The 21,187-nt window shown below is 37.5% G+C and overlaps 1 protein-coding gene and 1 long non-coding RNA gene across 2 annotated transcripts in view; both read left to right on the top strand.

The window, feature by feature from the left end:
• Window positions 1-8,327, top strand: part of si:dkey-22o22.2 (neural-cadherin) — a 254,121-nt gene extending 245,794 nt beyond the window's left edge. The window contains exons 33-34 of the mRNA XM_038272450.1: window positions 2,313-2,470; window positions 6,166-8,327. Of these exons, the coding sequence (XP_038128378.1) occupies window positions 2,313-2,470; window positions 6,166-6,828 (821 nt within the window). The 3' untranslated portion in view covers window positions 6,829-8,327. The remainder of the gene's footprint in view (window positions 1-2,312; window positions 2,471-6,165) is intronic.
• A 1,687-nt stretch (window positions 8,328-10,014) lies between these two features.
• LOC119774767 lies at window positions 10,015-13,420 on the top strand. Its single transcript, XR_005279576.1, has 2 exons — window positions 10,015-11,845; window positions 13,281-13,420. It is a non-coding gene; the product is annotated as an uncharacterized LOC119774767 (long non-coding RNA).
• The last annotated feature ends 7,767 nt before the right edge of the window (window positions 13,421-21,187 follow it).

The raw sequence follows: 21,187 nt of genomic DNA, 5'->3' as shown, positions 1-21,187 counted from the left end.
AGGTAAAAGTTACACAAACAGCAACACTCACTGACTGCCTGCAGCTGAGTCCCTGATTGGTGGAATCAAAACTTTTAAGTAAAATAGAGACGTGCGTAGTGAGAGCTATTATTAGCAATCTTAGCACCCCTTCTGGAATGATGCAAATCAAGGAGGATCAATATTCTGCTTCTTTGTCCGCTTTTTTAGTTCAAACAAAGAGCCCACAGGTTTTCTGTCAGGCTTTATCTGAAGTCCAACAGCAATGCACATGAAAAAGTCAGATTTCTGATAAATAACTCATTAAATAAAACAATCAAAGCCAGTCTTTGAGGAAGTTTAACAGTATTTGATGTTGTTTATGTTTAAGTCATACAAAGCTAAGGGAATATTCTGAGGTTTAAACATTTCAATAAGCAAAGAAATCATCCTATACTGTTTTGACAAACCCCCGCCCAACTCGTCATCCATAAATAAACCAAAAACAAGGTTTGATTTAAACGAGAAAGCATAAAACGCACTATAATAAAGCATGTTCAAATACTTTGAGTATAAATTTCAATAGGGAAAAACTGTTAAATGTGAGCTAATATTAGCTGACAGATTTACACTTTTAAAAATGATTGAAACTGTGAACTACTCCTGATCTAGGTAATTGATAGGAAATGACCTGCAGCTCTAACTTGTGTAACAGTTTGATCATCAATGGTTTTTCCATTCGCACTGAAAAGCTGGCTTCAGAGTTACATAAAAGTTTCCGACTGGTCATCAGATCAGCCTGACCTTTGTTGCCTGCTTCCAACAGCCCCTAAGCTCCTGATGGATTCAGGCACAGGCTGTTCCCACTGTGGGTTTCATCTCCAAACATGCATAGAGGACAGTTACCAACATGCATGGTTTATTTATTTATTTATCGTAGTTTTTTTCAGCAATATTACCTCTATTAGTTCAAGTAAATGTTTTGCTATTTGTCTGTAACACACCTCTATGGGGTACCAAACTAAACAAAAAAAAATAGCGAAACAATTTCTGCCGTTTTATTTCTTTCTTCATATTTGGTGCTTTTTTCTAACATTGGCAAATAATAGATATAAATGTTAAATCAATGATTATCTCACATTTAAATCTTGAATTTATATGTAAATCTTACATTTATCTGAATATAGATATGCAGATTTAGATTTGATATATACGGAAGAGGATTAGGGCCACTGAAAAAAAAAAAGTTTACTGATTTTTACATATTTTTTTCAGTTTAATATGGGAAAAAGTCAGAATTCTGACTTTAATCTCAGAATTCTGACTTTAATTTCAGAATTCTGACTTTTTTCTTAGAATTCTGACTTTAATCTCAGAATTCTGACTTTTTTCAGACAGATAACAAACATGTTAGCATCAAGCCATAGCCATATTTGTTTTAAAGACTAGCTCTCTTGTTATAACGACCTTCTGCTCCTCCATTAATGAGGGGACGTAAAAAGTTGCCTACTGTAATTCCGTAATTTTCCACCAATGTGTCACTGGCCCTCTCAAACATCTCACATCTTTGTCAGTGAAGCTGAGTGCTCCACATCTCTTCCTTCATTAAGATCCAAAATTCTGAGATTAAAGTCAGAATTCTGAGGAAAAAAGTCAGAATTCTGACTTTTTTCCCACGTTAAACTGAAATAAAATTTAAAAATCAGTTAACTTTCTTTTTTCTTCAGTGGCCCTAATCCTCTTCCGTAGATATAGAAATATGTTCACATTTAGAATAGATTTAAGATTGAACATTAAGTTTTGTTTGTTTTAAAATATAGATTAAGATTCAGATTTAACATTTAGATTCAATAAATAAATTTAAATAAAAATTATGAATTCAACATTCATATTTGGTTTTAAGTTTTTGTTTTCAATAATTTCTTTAGATTTAAGATTTAAGTTTTAAAATAAAAATGTAGATATAAGATATATAATTAGATTATAGATTGAGATATAGATTTAAGATTTATATATAAATGTAATATTCATATATAGATATAGGATGTAGAGATCGATTAAATATATTAATTTAGATATAGATTTTATATGTTTATATGTTGCATCTAAATATCAGAAAAATAATTAAATATAAAGGGATTTTTCTAAATAACAGGAATGCAACATATTTATTTTTTTATTTTTACATTTGGCACTCCATACCTTCGGTAATTCCAGTTTCTTTGAAGTAAATATCAATGTGAGATTAATATTTCTGCCATGAAGATTATTAACTTATCAGCCGGTTTGGAACGTTTTCCATATAAAGTTGCTTTGCTAATCATCTTATGTCCAACGTGTTTCCATGTGTGCAGTCGTGTTGGTAGCGGTGACGGTTTGGAACCAGAAAGGAAGCAGAAACAAGTTCAGGAAGCGAGGAGTTTATCACATTCCTGCTGAACACCAGAGCTGGGAAGACATCCGGGAAAACATCCTCAACTATAACGAGGAAGGAGGAGGAGAACAGGACCAGGTATCTGACCGTTCACTAACGGACGTGTTCACGGTGTTAATATGTGAACTTGTTTCAGACCACACTGTTAATATTTATACTGGTTCATCAAGCCATCAACAGTGGCACAGCTAAATGTCAAGTAAGGCTGATCTAAAATTAGATCATGCAGTTATATTTATCTAAAATTCATTTTGATAGCACACTTTTTTTATTATTATCCAAGTGATGATTTCATCATTTTGTTCAAATCAAAGCAATATTTACAACACAAAAGCAACAAAAACACATATTTGAAGCTTCCAATTAAAAGAAAATGAGACTTCAAAGGAACCAACCGACCCATACTTTAGTTCGGGGCGGCGTCTGCGAGGAGAGCCAGAAGAAAGATAAAAATATAAAGATGAAAATGAATTAATAATTTAAATGTTTAAGTAGCTTATAGCCAATTTAAGGCAGGTATTGTTAAACAAAGTACTACAGACAGAGGCGTAGCCAGAAAATCCTAATACGGGCGGCCAGCTAATAACCAATGTACATTGAGGGGTGACCGAAAGGCACCAGAACCTCAGGGTCAATCTACGCTGTTCAAACAGCAACAAGCACAACATCCATATTTTATAAATAAAAACTAAACATACTTTCTTAGACGTATATATTTAAATATCCATGGCATCTAAATAAAAGGTATAGTGGAGAAAAGTCTTTCAGGTTTGCGTTCTGATTCTGGGGCGATATATTTTACATTGTCATTACCTACTTCTATCAGTAATCATTCTGCAAAAAAATTATATTTAAATGTACTAATATCTACATTTAATGAATGTTTAAGTTATTAATAACGTAGTTATTTATCTATAATTTCACTGAAGATTCCTAGATGACATATTTTTCCCAAATTACACAAAATCTAGTTCTGAAAAAAGTGTGAATTCTCCACTTATCATCTTTAATGTTAGTATATTGATGTGCGTTAATTAACCACTGTGTTTCTTTTGTTAATATATGAAAAATTTTAATGTTTAATAGGTTTGAACATTCCCCTTCAGAGTATTACTGCTGCTACCATCTGTATTAGAGGGGGGAAAAGGGGTGGCTAAGGGGGGCCATGCCCACCCCAGGCCCCCCATCTAGCTCTGCACCTGACTACAGAGTATTAAAGGAATAGTACACCCAAAACATGATTAGCCTTCATTTTCTACTCACCCCCATGCTGAACAACACTCTGGAGTACTTTTTTGATATCTCAAATGCATCTGGAGATCTGGGAGGCTTCTTGCTGTCTGCTGACATTCAAATAATGGAGGTCTATGGCGCCCGAGGCAGAAAGGTCCATAAAAGTCCACAAAAAACGTGTCAATATTCCTCCATACTGCTCGTCCAATGTATTCCAAGTATCCTGAGTGGGTAGCGTCCAGAATTTACTCGAAACGAAGTCATTTAGAATGTTTTTAGAGCATAAACAGTAGTGTATAGGATTTCCTGAAAGCGCGCGCCTGCAAGTTCACGACGCTACGGAAACCGCGGCAGACCAAACCAGATGAAAGTGCGCATTCAGCTCGGCAAAGAACTCATGCTCTTCCTCAACACTGAAGTCCTCAGACTTTTTTCTTTCGTTGTTTCTTTCTTTGCACAGGTAAACAGCACATTTCTTCTTCTACGCTTGCATTATCCGCAGAGCAGACGCTGAATACGCACTTTCATCTGGTTTGGTCTGCCGGCTTCCGTAGCGTCGTGAACGTGCAGGCGCGCGCTTTCAGGAAATCCTATACACTACTGTTTATGCTCTAAAAACATTCTAAATGACTTCGTTTCGAGTAAATTCTGGATGCTACCCACTCAGGACACTTGGAATACATTGGACGAGCAGTATGGAGGAATATTGACACGTTTTTTGTGGACTTTTATGGACCTTTCTGCCTCGGGCGCCATAGACCTCCATTATTTGAATGTCAGCAGACAGCAAGAAGCCTCCCAGATCTCCAGATGCATTTGAGATATCAAAAAAGTACTCCAGAGTGTTGTTCAGCATGGGGGTGAGTAGAAAATGAAGGCTAATCATGTTTTGGGTGTACTATTCCTTTAAAGCTATTGTGGAGGATTTTTGAAAAATTTTTAAAAGATGCACAAGCATGCACAAGCTAGCACAGTAGGCTGCTGTTACAGCAAATATATATGGCTCTTCTGAGGCTTTCATTTTCTTCTCGTACACTTCACTTTTTCTTTAAGCAATTTTCAAAAAGGTGAGTCAATGAGTTCAATGACTGTCTGAAACCGTTGCTCACCACAGATATACATCTGAAAGTGTACATGTGCACAAAATATAGCTAACGGCACAAACATGACGGCCTTACACTGCAAAAAATGTAAATCTAAATAAGTCATTTTTTTCATAAAATAAGTGCATTTTATCCAGAATTGAGGAGGTAAATGAGACGCTTTGCCAATGGAACAAGACAATTTACATTTGAAATAAGAAAAATCAATTGCATTGTCTTATTTCAAGTGCATATTATCTAATTGACTTATTTTAAGTGTAAAAATACTCAATCCATTGGCAAACTATCTTATTTACCTGCTCAAATTAAGGGTAAATACATTTGATTTAAGAGATTTTTACTTAATTTCAGATCGTTTTTTCAGTGTACGTAAACATATCACCACAATGATTGACAATTAGGAGGACCACTTATTAAGATGATCCACCCGGAAATAAAAGATCGCCCTCCATACCTTTAAATCAACTGTAATCTAATTAATAAACATTAAATAGACTTAGAAAGACTTTACTGTCATTTAGTACACACAGAATGTATATAAAAAAAGAATTTTGTACAGTATAGCTCTCAAGACATTTCCATTTTTAAAGTGCAGCAGCAATAAAATGTATCTCTGCTTCTGTCTCCTTGAACCCCAGTCAGCCTCAGCAGATGGCCGCTCACACTGAGCCTGCACTGCAAAAAATATAAATCTCAATAAGTTATTTTTTCTTAAAATAAGTGTGTTTTTCCTTGATTTGAGGAGATAAGTAAGACACTTTGCCAATGGAACAAGACAATTTCCTTTTAAAATAAGAAAAAACTATTTTATCGTCTTATTTCAAGTAAATATTATCTAACTATCTTATTTTAAGAGTGAAAATACTCATTCCATTGGCAAATCATCTTATTTACCTGCTCAAATTAAGGCTAAATATACTTAATTTAAGCCATTTTTTACTTATTTCTGGATTGTTTTTGCAGTGTGGTTCTGCTGGAGGTTTCTTCCTGTTAAAAGGGAGTTTTTGCTCTCCACTGTCGCTACAAGCATGCTTAGTGTGAGGGATTGCATTTGAGTCAATGCAATCAACTGGTTTTCCTTAGATAGAACACTTTGAATCAATTTACAGTTCCAAGATTCAGCACTTTTTTTAAAACTATGTGAATAATACCTTACTTGAAAAATGCCTTTAAAAAAGAAATATGAAATGTTTCATTTGTGCAATTAAAGCCGAAACATTGATGCAGAACTATAAGCTGATAAGGAGAAACGGAAAGTGGAAACAAAAAGTTGAAAATTCTAGAAATGTGAACATGTCGCATAGCGGTTAAAGTGACCCAGTTCATGGAGTTCATACAGAAATGAGCTCTTTATGCTTGTGTCTGCAGCAGCACTTTGATGATAATGAGATATTTTATTTATCCAGTACATGTTTTTTGTTTCTTCCACCCTTTCAGAATGCATACGACATCACGGAGCTGAAGCGTCCTCTGTGCTCCAGTCTATCCCAGTCGTCCTCCTGCACCACCGCCCCGCTCATCAAGTCCTCCCCAGGCTCCCAGGAGGAGGTCCATCCGTCCAGCTCCTCCTGCAGCTCAGGTGCTCCCTACCTCAGCATCCCTCATCACCACCATCACCACCACCACCATCAGAACGCAGTCAGCGCCGGCTGCAGCAACGACGCCAACTACGCCTGTCAGGCAGGCAGGGACATGGAGATGAATGAGGCGGGCAGGTATGCTGATGCTCCGCCTGTGGCGCGCTCCCATGTGGACTTTAAAAGCTACGTGGAGCGAATCGTTTGGGAGGCGGACAACGACGGCGGCGCTTTCCCTCCAGATGCCTACCATGTGTGGTGCGTGGAGGGGTCTGGGTCCTCGGCAGGAAGCCTGAGCTCTTTGGGGTCGGCTGTGTCCTGCAGGAGAATGTTTGCTGGGGAGAAGGAGAGGGAGGAGGAGGAGAATGAAGCAGGCTATGTTTATGACAGGCTGTCCCGGTGGGGCCCCAAGTTTCAGGCTCTGAGTGAGATGTACGACCGGCCGCAGCTGGGCCTCACATACAGGGACGCAATAGCCTACATACAGAGCCACAGCCATGACCCCCTGCCTCAGCACCACTAGGGGGAGCCAGACAACCCTTAGCTACTCAGTTCTATGGTTGGAGAGTCCTGCATTCACACAATGTCTGTTTCTTCGCATTTAAATCAGCTAGATTTACTATTAGCTTCCTTTTAGGGAATAATAGTAGTCTCATTAAATATTTTTATTTAAACTTGTTCTTAAAAAATACAATAAATCATCTGAAAAGGAGTCCTAAACACAAATCTTTTAAAATGAAAGTCCTGGTCGGACAAAAGGAATGCATGATAAATCAGCAGTAATATCGGTATCAGGTCATTTTTAAGTCCGATAATTAAAACTGAGCTGATATTACACAAGAAAAAATATTTCACCTCAATCATAAGATTTACTCCCATCTAGTTTTTTAGACATTGTAACACACATCTATTAAATGAGCCTTATATTATGCATATTGGATAGTAAAATATAGCTATTTATTTGAATACATAATCATCAGGTTTATGTATTTAGCATTAATAAAGTATGTTTAATGGGTGTATTTATTTCAAGCACATAAAGTTTATTGTTTGAATTGCATAAAGGTAGCCCGATTAATATGCAATTGGAACAATAAACTTTATATATTTGAAATTAAAAAGAAATTGTGGTAAATATTTTTTTTTAAGTGTAACAAAAGGTGTTTATTTTCATCCATCTGCTGTTTTTGTTTTATTTTTGTCTGGTCATTTCACATTGATCATGTTTTAGCTCAGGATGGTTGATGTTTAACTGAAGCAAAGGGTTATACATAATATTGAATGTTGATATTGGTCCGAGTTTTTAATATCAGCCTTTTCATATAAAAATGCATATTTTGGTGTTGGGCTTTGGTTTAAAGCAAACAGAAGATCTTAATTGTGAAAGAATGAAGTCAGAAATCTGACAAAGGGGACACGAATCCCATCTCTTCAGACAGTACTGTTTTCTTCCTAAGCGCTATGCTAACATTCTTCCTACAATGTTAGCATAGCAACAGGCTAATAGCCTGAAATTTTCTCATGGAAAAAATAATTGGTCAAATCAAGTAATCATTAAATTACTAGGTTTAACACAGTCATTAATGTTTTCCCACAGCAGTAGCCATATGTTTTAAAATGACTTTTATATTTAGAAATTCATATGAGTTAAGCTAATGTTAGCCTTACTGTTTGAGGAAAGTGAGGCTTGAATTAACTCATTTATAGAGATACTTATAGAGACATTTATAATCAGTTTGCACCTACTGCTAAGCATTTTTCATTTTATGTCCAGCATTGTATTTAAAAATGTATAAGATTGGGAGAGGCAATTAGCCTGAAGATGCTAATCAATGCTAACTGAATATGCTAATTACTAGCTGACTCAAGAGGCAGAATATTATTATTATTATCCCTCAGAGCTTTCTCAGGTTGGTTCTCCTCAAGGTTTCAAAATTTGACAAAAGCACAAAGAAAAAGGTCCAAAAATCTGACTTGATTTAAGGGTAGAATTAAGTATTTTTCAAACCATAATAAATTTTTTTATGGTGACATGGATGAATCTCTGGTTGCACATGAGCTGATGGTATAGATCGATTAGTGACAGGAGCTCACATTAGCGGCTAATACTGAATTTGATCATTGAGAGCTATTAAATAACATTAATTTATGTCACATTTCTTTTTTTTTTCTTCCCACCCAATGGTTTATTTATACCTGTAAAATGTTTTTTTTTCTACCAATAGCTTCAGGTTGCTAAACATGTACAAACTTGAAATAATAAACATGAATGTAGAAGATTTAGGTTAAGCTTTTACCAAACACACATTACCAAAATATCTAATCTAATAAAAGACATTGTGTGAAAGCAGCAGCTCCACTCTAATGTGTTAACCAGAGTTGGGAGGAATTAAAAGCCACATTCAGGGTCAGAGGTTAATTTTTTCATGCTCATTTTCCTGAGATGTGGTGCAGAGAAGGAGAGAAAAAAAAAATGAAAACTCATCATCAGTTTATGAACTGTCTTCACAAAAAAACATGGTTTTCGGTTCTGCTAAAATCTTTCTTTGTGATGTAGTTTTCCAATTTATGAGAGGTTTCTGGGTGGCTGTGCTCTGCTTTTGCTAAATGAAACTTTCACGGTCAAACGATGTTTTCTGAAGCAACGCTGCTGCCAAATGATGGGAGAATCTTTTACAGGAGGCTGAAGGTCAGAGTGGAAGAATGACACAGCAACACTTGAAATCTCAGAAAACTTTAAGGCCTTGAACATGACTTCCAGCATTTTATTTCAACATCTTTTCTTTTTCAACCAGAGAGTTCTTATTCTGACATGTAAGTTCAAAATTTCCGACACCTAAAAAAGTATTTCCAAGGTTTTTTTTTTTTTTTTTTGTAAATAAATATGAACTCAACTTAGATTTAAACTCCCAATTTTCTATCTTCTTATTGCACTAAAGGAGGAGTCAGTCTTCAGGCCAGACAGAACAATCAATTTGAGAAACCGAACTTTTGTAATCTTAGATGGTAAAACACTTTTTTAGCTGACGGTGTTTCCACCTTGTAAAAAAAACTGCTTTACTGCTACATTTTCAAATAAGATTATTTTTGTACTCCAATAAAGAAGTTCATTAGAGATCCTCTGCCGGCAGTGCACTGATGACATGTTGTCTGGCAACATTCGACTGTTTCTGTCCTAAAACTCACTGTGTTATATTTAAATTTGATGTTTAAGCTGCTTTGAAATTTGGATTTGTTTTAAACAAAACAGTAGCAAACATAGTTTTAATTTTTTTTTCAACAGCTGAAGGGGAGTTTTTTTTTTATCTGTTAATCTGTTTTACTTATACAAACCTTTATCTTTTGTTTAAAAGAGCAACCTGTTGCAAAGTCTTCATCTAAGCAACAGGTGGCGCTAAAGAGCAAAGGGAAGGTGAGGAGGAAAAAACAGTTATGAAAAAATAAAATAATGAACCCTTTAGGTGACTGCACAACAAGCAGCCAATCAAATGAGTGTATATTGGTCACGTGACTTTCAAAATAAATTGATTGGTTAAACAAAAATGGCTGTTTAATTACTGAAATGTTGAACTAAATTGCTTTTTAAAGTTTCCGCTTCAAAAATGTCCCCATTTAGAAAGCATACAAATAAATGTCTTTCTTCCAGATTTGTCCCAAAAATGTATAATTTATGAATTAAGTATTTTAAATTTAAAAAAAACTCTAAGACCTGATTGGGTATAACAAAATAAAAGGTCCCAAATATTGTAACTCTACTAAAAATTTGAATCATACAAAGTTAACTAAACTTTAGATTCATTTATTTTTCTCCAATTTCTAAAGCGTGTTTAACATCTTTAAAATGTATGACTTCCTGTTTATTATATTTTTAAAGGTTCATAGTCATGTTATATGTCTTTAGAAGGAATAGCAAACACTATTTGATCATGACAAAATAAGTGTTATATATACACTAAGCGTCTATCCCAATATAAATGATCCTTTTTGAGCCTAAATAGAATTCCAGCTCTGGGTGGAATGAGCAGACATAAACAGGCACACCGCCATCTGCTGGCAGCACCGCAGAACTGTCAGAAAGCCCTAATGGTGACCGCTTAATAGAGCCCAACTGTGCTGCAAGGCCTCGCTGGGAGGCACTAGCTTAGCCGCACGTTTACGCCTTGAACACATGTGAAGGGTCATACCTCCTTTGTTACTGTAAATATACACAAAGATCTTTATTTATTAAAAAACACAATAATAATAAACACAACAATAACAAATAATACACCAGCAGGACATGGTAATCTTTCAGAAGAAACTTTGCATCCAACTTGTGTATAAATACAAAAGAAAAATCTCAAATAACATGACTATGCACCTTTAAAATGGAGTAGAGAAGGAAACATGCCTCATATGTTGATGTTGAAAGATGAAACAATAACTACTAAACAGGAAGTCAAATTTGAAAAGGGAGGAAATAAATCTCCAAAGTCAGTAACAGGTTATAAAACTGCAGGACCTGATTAATTTATTGATATTTTTTTAAACCAACAAATGTAAAGAGCACATATAGTTCCAATTTCCATCTAATTTCAGTACATCTATATTCCACAATGGTTCATTTGAAAAGAGCATTCTCATGAAATCTGATCTTACTCTATTAAAATCAGCATTTCTTGTGTTTTCTTCTAATTTGTTTTGCTCTCTGAACAAAGTTTGCAGATTAAGGAGCTGTGAAACAGGCAGGCTGCTATCTTCGATCGTAATCTTAGCAGCAACCTATCAGCTGTATTTAGACGTCGTTTAGGAGTCTTTCCACGACTCAGGCTGCTGTAGAGTCAGCAGTGCAATCAGAGCCGTGGCTGTTATTTTTACCTGCATTAAAAGCAGGAAGTAAATTAGTCCTCCTGAAGGTGAGATAAGGAACAGGAACAGAAGATGTTGCCCTTAAGAAAACTTAAACTATTGTTTTCATTTTATCACCTTATAGCGTTTTCAGATTGTTTATCAAAATATAAAAACAGGTGGTTTGTTTATTGAGGGCTGATGAGTTCAACCACCTTTTCAAGACAATTTTGATTTCATTACACCGCCTGATGAATGTAGATTTATAAAACAAAGCAAGAGAACAATCAGGTTTATTTTAAACTCAATCAATTCAAACTTCCCCTGCCAGCACAGAACGTTTTAAGGTTTTCACCTCCTGTCGCAGTTCGCTCTCCGTTACTCCTAAAGTTAAATCCTGAAGTATTTTGGATTCCTGTGTCAGCTGCACAGTAGGACTCGGTGATGCTTCTTTCCTTCAGATGGTGAAACTGGTTTTGTGTTTCGCTTCTGGTGCCTAAAAGAAAAATCAAAGCATAATAGACCCCTGAGAGAACTGTGCTCAAAGCTATGCATCCAAATGGAATAAAACAGATGTGCGTTTGTGTTTTTAGAAACTGTCAATGTGAAGCAGATGTTGGGTGAGTTTTGATGTTAGAATTCAGCATCTGTTGTCAGTCCAGCTGTTTCTGAGGAACAGAGGTGTGAACGGTCGCCTCCTTCAGACACGTTTGGTTTAAAGCTACAGTGTGTAATTTTCAGCGACCTCTAACGTCCAGACTGCAGCAACATGAACATCTCCCCCCCACCGCTTCTCCCCCCCAACAATACGGCGAGCGTTACAAGACAAAATGTCTTCCACGACGTCCGCATCACCTACCTTCTCAAGTCATGAGGTTTGTTTACATAGATCATTTTACAGATAGTATTTCATTAGTCTGTGTAGGGTATAGATTTGATAATAATAAATATACCGGTTATTTTTTTCTACGTCGTTGTGACGTTTTGGTGAGCTGCTTTGCATGGTGATATAAACAGACGAAGTAATTGTAGTCATTAGTTTAACAGCGAGATTGTGTTTGCTGGAAGAATACCGGTATATATTCCCCGTTTACAGAGTCCAAGTCTTGTTTGTGGCACGGGGGTTACAAGGCGAGGAAGAGGGAGAGGAAGAGGGCAGAGAGGGCGGGGTGGGCGTGCAGCCAGGGCCAGGCGAGAGAGAGGTGCCAGCGGGGTGACTAGAGCAGAGGAGGAAAGGCTTGAAGATCTCCAAAGGAGCCAGAGAGAAGTAACCGAGGTATATATCCGTAGCTCGCTAATATGCAGCTTCATATATCTGTCTCTCTCACACTCACACATGCCACTATCAGCTGTGGTAATTTTATGAAGCTGTGGCCTTATCTAGGTAATGCTACCAGACATCTTGACAATAGTTTGGTTGAAACGGGATGTGGGGGTGGGGTATTACGTCTATAAAAAGACAATTGTGTGTGTAGGATTAATTACCTGTCCAACAGAAAACTGGCAACTTGAGCGTCACTTTGAAAACCTTTTTCCTCCATCAGTGACTTCCATAGTGTAAATGCCGTGCCAATGTTGATCCGTGTTTTTTGTTGTTTCTTGTCACGCTTGCGTTTATTCTCGTCGTGTTTCCGCTTCTTAGATGACGGGGGTTCGGTGTCCGCCGCTTTTCGTTGTGATACAGAGTAGGCATGATCCTCCATTCGTCTGATGTTTGGCCACACAGTGCCAAACAGTTTGCAAAGTCACTCACGCCTGCCGCCTTGTTCACCTTTCTTGTTACTGAAGCGCAGTATACCTGCTTCTTCTTCTTTGGTTTCAGGCAGACTAAACGCTTCTCAGGCATAATACTGCCATCTACTGTTCAGTACCGTCTCAGTTCATCTCTCCCAACTTGCCGTAGTTATTTTTGAGCGTCATGGGAGATCTCGCAATCGCTAGTTGGTTGCTTCTGCGCTTGCCGTAGCGCAAAGATGTCTGCCTCCATGGCTGCGAGACCCGCTCCTATGTAATTATAAATAACGAACTCTAAGGCAACGCAAATATTATGGTTAAAAGGCTGAGCTCATAGGTGATGATAAATAGAATAGTTATGTATAATATGTTCAATTTCTGACTTTATATCCCTGTAATTATTACACACTGTAGCTTTAAAATGAGGGGAGATGAACTCTGTCATATGATGTAAATGTATATATAAGCGTTTTATAGCTGCCTATAATGAATTATTCCTTTTGTATGTCACTTTTGTAAAAAATGAATAAATAAAAAAGCCTTTTCCCCATAAAGTTTGTCTGGTCTGTGTGATGCTTTTGAAACATTTTACTAGAGATTTCAGTGGCTACATTAAAAATGTGAACTGTCATGAAACGAGGACAGATGGACCCAGTATTCAAGGAGAGACAGTCAGTAGGAAAGTTCAAAAAGGTTTATTAAATAAAACAAAAACTAAAGCGGAGCTGTGGCTCGCGGATACTGCAGGATGGGGAGCGGGGCACCGCCCAATCACAGACACTCTGCAGGAGAAACACAGGTAAGTGACCACGATCATCTCACAGAAGAAGATTATCTGAGTTGGCCACTTACCTGGTTTAACAGTCCAGTCCTAGAATGTCCCCAAGTGCTGCAGTTCCAGAGGACATGCTGGAAGCTGATCTTGGTCAGGGATCCAGGACAGAAAGGAACAGACAGGGACAGGATCCAGATCAGGAACAGAAACAGGAGGCAGGATCCAGACTTCCAGGCATCCACAGGCTCCCAGGAGGGTTCAGAGTCTGACACGGTCCGAAAGCGTGACCAGGTGGTCACGCACAGGAGCAGACAGGATCGTTTGCAGATGAGCAGGCCCAGTGGAAGAGGGTAGCCGAGACAGGACGTGGAACCAGAACTTGATGCAGGACCTTTAAACTGGTCGCCACCTTGGAGCCAGGCTTACTTGGATAAAAACTGAACCTCCCCACATAATGAAGCAAAAACCCAGAGGACTTAGCAGGGGAGGAACAGTGGACGATCAGGAGACGAGACAGACACAAAAACCGCTTTCCACTGGCCGCTAGGGTCCGGGACATGAACCAAGAAATAAACTGAACGGACAGGCTAATAGAAAAACAGTTAATGATCTGGTACTGAATGCTCAGGCTGAACTGAATATAAACCAGAGGAAACAGGTGAGAGGAATAAATTATAATTGAGGCAGGGAAGGAAAACGACAGGTGAAAGGAATGACTAATTAAGGGAGAGCAAACAGGCCAGATCATGACATGAACCTTATGTAGATTAAATAGACACACTAAAACATTTGAAGCTTTTATTTCTATAAGAAAAAAGATAATTAAAATGTTTCTCTAATCCAGAGTTCGAATGAATATTTTTATATTGAAATCTGACTCTAAAGAGAACAGACATGTTCTTCACAATACTGGGTCTGGGCTCATTTCACATGAATTACTGCATCAGTGCATGGAGCCTGTGGTTCCACCGAGATGTTCAGGAAGTTAAGTTTGCTTTAATAGTTTCCTGCACCTAATACAGGTGCTGGTCATAAAATTAGAATATCATGAAAAAGTAGATTGATTTCAGTAATTCCATTTAAAAAGTGAAACTTGTATATTATATTCATACATTACATACAAACTCATATATTTCAGATGTTTATTTTGTTTAATTTTGATGATTACAAATGACAACAAATGAAAATCTCAAATTCATCATATCAGAAAATTAGAATATTGTGAAAAGGTTCAAAATTGATGGCCCCTGGTGCCACACTCTAATCAGCTAATTAACTCAAACCACCTGCAAAAGCCTTTAAATGGTCTTTCAGTCTAGTTCTATAGGCTACACAATCATGGGGAAGACTGCTGACTTGACAGTTGTCCAAAAGACGACCATCGACACCTTGCACAAGGAGGGCAAGACACAAAAGGTCATCGCTAAAGAGGCTGGCTGTTCACAGAGCTCAGTGTCCAAGCACATTAATAGAGAGGCGAAGGGAAGGAAAAGATGTGGTCGAAAAAAGTGTACAAGCAAGAGAGATAACCGCACCCTGGAGAGGATTGTGAAAAAAAACCCATTCAAAAATGTGGGGGAGATTCACAAAGAGTGGACTGCAGCTGGAGTGAGTGCTTCAAGAACCACCACACACAGACGTATGAAAGACATGGGTTTCTGCTGTCGCATTCCTTGTGTCAAGCCACTCTTGAACCACAGACAGCGTCAGAAGCGTCTTGCCTGGGCTAAAGAGAAACAGGACTGGACTGCTGGTGAGTGGTCCAAAGTCATGTTCTCTGATGAAAGTAAATTTTGCATTTCCTTTGGAAATCAAGGTCCCAGAGTCTGGAGGAAAAGAAGAGAGGCACTTCATCCACGTTGCTTGAAGTCCAGTGTAAAGTTTCCACAGTCAGTGATGGTTTGGGGTGCCATGTCATCTGCTGGTGTTGGTCCATTGTGTTTTCTGAGGTCCAGGGTCAACGCAGCCACATACCAGGAAGTTTTAGAGCACTTCATGCTTCCTGCAGCTGACCAACTTTTTGGAGATGCAGATTTCATTTTCCAACAGGACTTGGCACCTGCACACAGTGCCAAAGCTACCAGTACCTGGTTGAAGGACCATGGTATCCCTGTTCTTAATTGGCCAGCAAACTCTCCTGACCTTAACCCCATAGAAAATCTATGGGGTATTGTGAAGAAGAAGATGCAATACACCAGACCCAACAATTCAGAAGAGCTAAAAGCCACTATTAGAGCAACCTGGGCTATCATAACACCTGAGCAGTGCCACAGACTGATCGACTCCATGCCACGCCGCATTGCTGCAGTAATACAGGCCAAAGGAGGCCCAACTAAATACTGAGTGCTGTACATGCTCATACTTTTCAGTTGGCCAACATTTCTATAAATCCTTTGTTTTTATTGGTCTTCAGTAATATTCTAATTTTCTGATATGATGAATTTGAGATTTTCATTTGTTGTCATTTGTAATCATCAAAATTAAACAAAATAAACATCTGAAATATATGAGTTTGTATGTAATGTATGAATATAATATACAAGTTTCACTTTTTAAATGGAATTACTGAAATCAATCTACTTTTTCATGATATTCTAATTTTATGACCAGCACCTGTATGTGTTGTTTGTTTTGTTGAAAACCCTGTGGACCAACACCAGGAGATGATTCCAGTATACTGGGACCTTGATTTCCAAGCTACATGCAAACTTTCATTTCATCTCCAAGTAGGACTTTGGACCACTGAGAAACAGTCCAGAGGTTTTTTTCTTTGTTGGGGTTAGTGTTTCTGACTTGGATCATTATGTATGTGGTGACTCTTAATGCTCAGACTCCAACCTTATCCCACATCTTGAAAATCTCCAAACAATCTCTTAAAATGAATTCCGTCTTAACCTCTATTAGAGGTAAATGATTCTCTCTTACTTTTGCACCACATCTTTTCCTTCCACTGAACTTTCAATTTAAACGCTGATACAAGAGTGAGTGAGGTCAGCGGTTTTACCCATGACTGTAGACCATAAAAATATTTTAAAATAATATTAAAAATATTGAAAAAATAATAATCTGATTCCATTAGCTTTATGCATGGATGCTTGGCACAACTCTCCGGAATATATAATTTACATAAAAATATTCTTTACTGATTTATAAAATAAACTTATGGATAATTTACTGAAGTGAAACCTGCACTTAAAGCATGTTATATCTCTAGAGTTATGCTGCTATAGGCTTAGACCGCTGGAGGACATAGAGAACACTTTTCAGCATTCTGGTTTATTCTATGTCTTTTCTCCCGTTCTGCGGTATTTGTTAGTTCAATCTCTAACTTTATGTTGTCTCTGGCTTTTCTCATCATAGTAGCTTCATCTGGTCTGTTCCTGTTTGGCTGTGACACCATCCTGAAGAGAAATATCTGCTGTGCTGCTGCCATCAACACCTTCCATTAGTATGCCCTAGCTGTCAGGTCATGGTGTCGCGCGCACTGATACGAACAGAGAGAAAATAGGACCAAGTGATAACGACGTGTGACTTTTTCCACTACAATGTTTTTGGGATGCAAAAATATCGCTCTTTTGAACACATAATGTTTTGGGAAGAGAAACGTTTTATTTCGCTGGGTCTAGCAAACCTGCCGGACTACTTTCGGCTTGACCAAAGCTGGACGAGAACTCTGCTCACAGGATGCTGCCAGGGGTAAGTCAGTGTGATTGCATGACACTGGTGATGGGGATGCCATACAGATTCATGTCAAAAATCCCGAACTATCCCTTTAAAGTCAATGACTGGATGCAATCAGCTGGTTTTCTGTAGAAAAAAGCTTTGAAGCGATCTGTTAGGAAAATAGGGTTTGCAATTTTCTTTGCAAAGTGCCTTGAGTTTACGTTCTGTGAATTGGCACAATATAAAAGAACTTAAGTGAATACATAAATATCATTATGATCTAGAGCTCATTGTCATGCTCCAGAATCAGAGCCTGAAATGCAGCAAATAAATATTAAAACCCAAACTGGAAACCAAATGGAGATCAAACCATTTCTGGGGAAACTAAATGCAAAACAACAAACTAATGCCAAACTCATTTCCTGTTTACATAATTTGCTTCAATCAGTCGTAGTTTATAATATCTATAAATAACTGGCTATTCTGTTTATTGGACAGCCAAACATTCATTTTAAATGTTTGCTTATTTGTCAAACTTACACTTATTTAGCAAAACACTGACATGAAGGAAAGAGCTAAAATTAGAACTGAGTTTTTGATAATACAGAATCTGAAAAATAGCTGATAGTTACATATTAGTAAAGGTACAGTGGGAAACTGCATAGAATAAGCAAACAATAAATATTAAACTCAGAGAATTTACCAGCACACCTACATGATGAGCAGCAGGGACATTTCAAAATGCTCCTTTCTAACCTGATATTATGAGTCTGGGAGCAGGAAGCTTACATCATATACTGGTTTGCAGTCTGACATCGCCCCCTTGTGGTGATAGCTGTGAAATTATCTTAGGATTTCAAAAATAGTTATAATCGTACATGAAATTTATGAAGTTTGTAGGCTAAGAGTTTTTATTTAAACTTTTTTTTCATAAATGAGAGTTATTAGATTTAGTTTATTTATCATTCAGATTCAAGTTATTTTGCTTATAATGTGTGGTCGGAAAACTTAGATATCTCTTATTTTATATATGAATTTATCCTATTTACTCACTATAAAAGTTTTCACCTGCAAGGCCAAACAATTCTCCTGCGTGTGGATGTTTATAGACCTTCTTCCCAAAACAAGCCAGATTCTTTCTCAATGATTATTCATGACATGCTACTGTTTAACCAAAGTGTCTGTAATTTGTTTTGACTGAATACTTTCCATTATTGTAAGTAAGGGGGGAACGAACGCTGCCCAAGCAGAACAGGGCTGAATACAGAGCAGCAAGGCCTGAATGGCGACTGTTCTCTCTTTGCAAAGATATGAAAATAAAGTGCTGACTGAGTGAAATCCACCAATCTCCGTTTATTTAACTAGGGTGAATAGTTGAATACTTTTCCCCCACTACGATTGTCACACCTTACTCTTTATTTGGTGGTTACTATAGAAACCAGTAATAGCTTTTGTCACTGTCTGTATGTATTAAGATCAGCTCTGTGATTACTCAGCAATTATTAGACTTTAACCCATATTTAAGACAAAAGAAATCATTGTTTATATGTTATTGGTTGTTGTAATGATGTTCCGTATTGAAACTGTTTGATTTTATACCTTTTAACTGTTCTGTCGAGTCTTCATTTGAAACTGTTAATCTATAGTTAATTTAAGGATTTTTATCCAATGTATTTGGACAGAAACTGACGGACCAATTTAGTCTACTTTCTTGTTTGTTTTTATTTTTGTGTTTGTATTTTCTCTCCTGGTATTTTCTTTTTCCTATTTAATGGAGAGATGCATTGCTCTTTATTTAAATGATAAGATTAGTTAAGAAGATGAATGATTTCACATGATATCACAGCTCAGGATAAAAAAAAAACTATAAAGAATTTTTTTTTAAAGTTATCTCATGTGGATAATAAACACAACAACAAATTGCAACAGAAAATCGACGCTGCAGGTTCATCCAGGAAGAGTGAATGACTCGATGCAATTAACTGGTTCAACCAATCTGACTGCATTGTCTCTATAAAGTGCCTTGAGATAATGTGTGCTATGAATTGGCGCCATATAAAAGTATACTTAGTGTCTCTGATTAAGGTTATTTTCTTTTCCTCCCAGGTTTCATGTCTTTTCAGTCGTCTTACAGGATTTTCTCAATTAACTTTCTGAATCGTCTCATTCATTAATATTCTCATTGCCACTTACCAGCATTCCTGTCCATATTGAAGAAAAGCATTCCCATATTATGATGCTGCCACCACCATGGTTTTCCATAAGGTGTTGCTTTATGAAGGGGGTTGTAGTGACCCTCTTTCGTCTTTTGCTTAGTCAGAATGTTGTTCGCTTAAAAAAAGGAACCTTCAGGGAACAGATAGATTAATACTGAGATTAGAGCTACATGCAGGTGGGCTCCATTTGCTGAGTTCACTGGTTTCGGCTGGATTTTATAACAGCGTTTTCTGAGTAAAGTGGAGACTCCCACCTCCAACTTGTGTAAAACTGTAAACTGAAACTTAATGGGCCAAATCTGAGTCATTCTAACATGGGTAGAAGCTGTGTTTGCGTCACAGGAAACTCTTTCACAGACACTTTTTCGCTCCTAAAGTGTCGCCACATGGCGCCATGTTCTGCTTCAGAACAGGACTGCCTTTAAAACCCACTATGATCTTGTCTCAAACCCTAAAAAAAAGTATAAATAATGAAATAAAACAATCACGCAGGTCCTGGCATGTTTAAGAAGAATGTTAATCAATATCTGACATTTATGGAAAATATCAAAGCCCTCATTTAGCTCAGGAATATGGAAATAAGATGAGCACTACAGCAGATGTGGGAAGGAAGGAAGTTTCTACGTACATCTTTCTGGATCTACAGTGTGATTTTCATCAATTACATCCAAACAACCCATCTTCTATTTATATTATCATGTTGTATTAATGTTCTCTGCAGGTTTAAACAGTTTATAAAAATTATTTAAATTTAGTTTCTTCTGCAATCCAGTCTAAAAGATGTTGCTGTTCTTTTCTTGCTACTTCAGTTTAGTAACAAAACAGAACTGAGCACCTTGAACTTGTCTCAAACTAGAGCAGTGCGTTTATACTCTGAGAAGGTTGCAAGTACCCGGTTCGATCCCCACAGACTGCAACTCTGGGTCCCTGAGCAAGACCCTCAACCCCACACTTCTCCCTGGGTGCCGCACAATTGCAGCCCACTGCTCCCCAAGGGGATGGGTTAAATGCGGAGGTAAATTTCTCCAATGTGAGATCAATAAAGTTCAATTATTATTATTATTGTTGTATGATGTGGCTAAATCCGGACTAAGCATCTGTATTCTGTTGCCCATCCATCAGGGTCATGGGGGGGCGGAGCCTCTCCAGCATTCTGTGGGTGAAAAGCAGAAACATCCTGGACAGTTCATTGCTCCACCTCAGGGCAAAACATACAACCATTCACACACGGTCACACCTGCATCATTCAGTTCATCCAGTAATGGAAGACAGGAAACAAGGAGCTGCCTTAAAGGAAAAGTCCGGTCATATTCAGAATTCAAACTTCTGAAAGTAGTTTAAATATGAAATTATTACAAACTGTTCAATAAATGATAATTAAGATAATTAGTTAGGAGTAATTTCATTTGAATGTGCTTTATTGGAAAACATCCATGTTTGTCAAAGAACACTACTGCCACCTACAGGTTTGTGACGTCACTGTGCGGTATCGGCTGTTGATGAAATGCACTGAAAGGAAGCATCTATTAACTGAAATCAGCTGATCAGAAACCAAAACGTAACGAAATCCCGTTCCAGTCAGTGAGTGCTCCGTATTTAAGAGCTAACAGGAAGGTTTAACGCTGCTAGCGAATTGAAGGAAAAGTCCGCTCACATTCAGAATACAA

The sequence above is a fragment of the Cyprinodon tularosa genome, unplaced genomic scaffold, assembly GCF_016077235.1.
Source record: "Cyprinodon tularosa strain WSP-4 unplaced genomic scaffold, ASM1607723v1 ctg83, whole genome shotgun sequence".
In the NCBI taxonomy this organism is placed as follows: Eukaryota; Metazoa; Chordata; class Actinopteri; order Cyprinodontiformes; family Cyprinodontidae; genus Cyprinodon; species Cyprinodon tularosa.
This window is presented reverse-complemented; position numbering and strand designations above follow the sequence as displayed.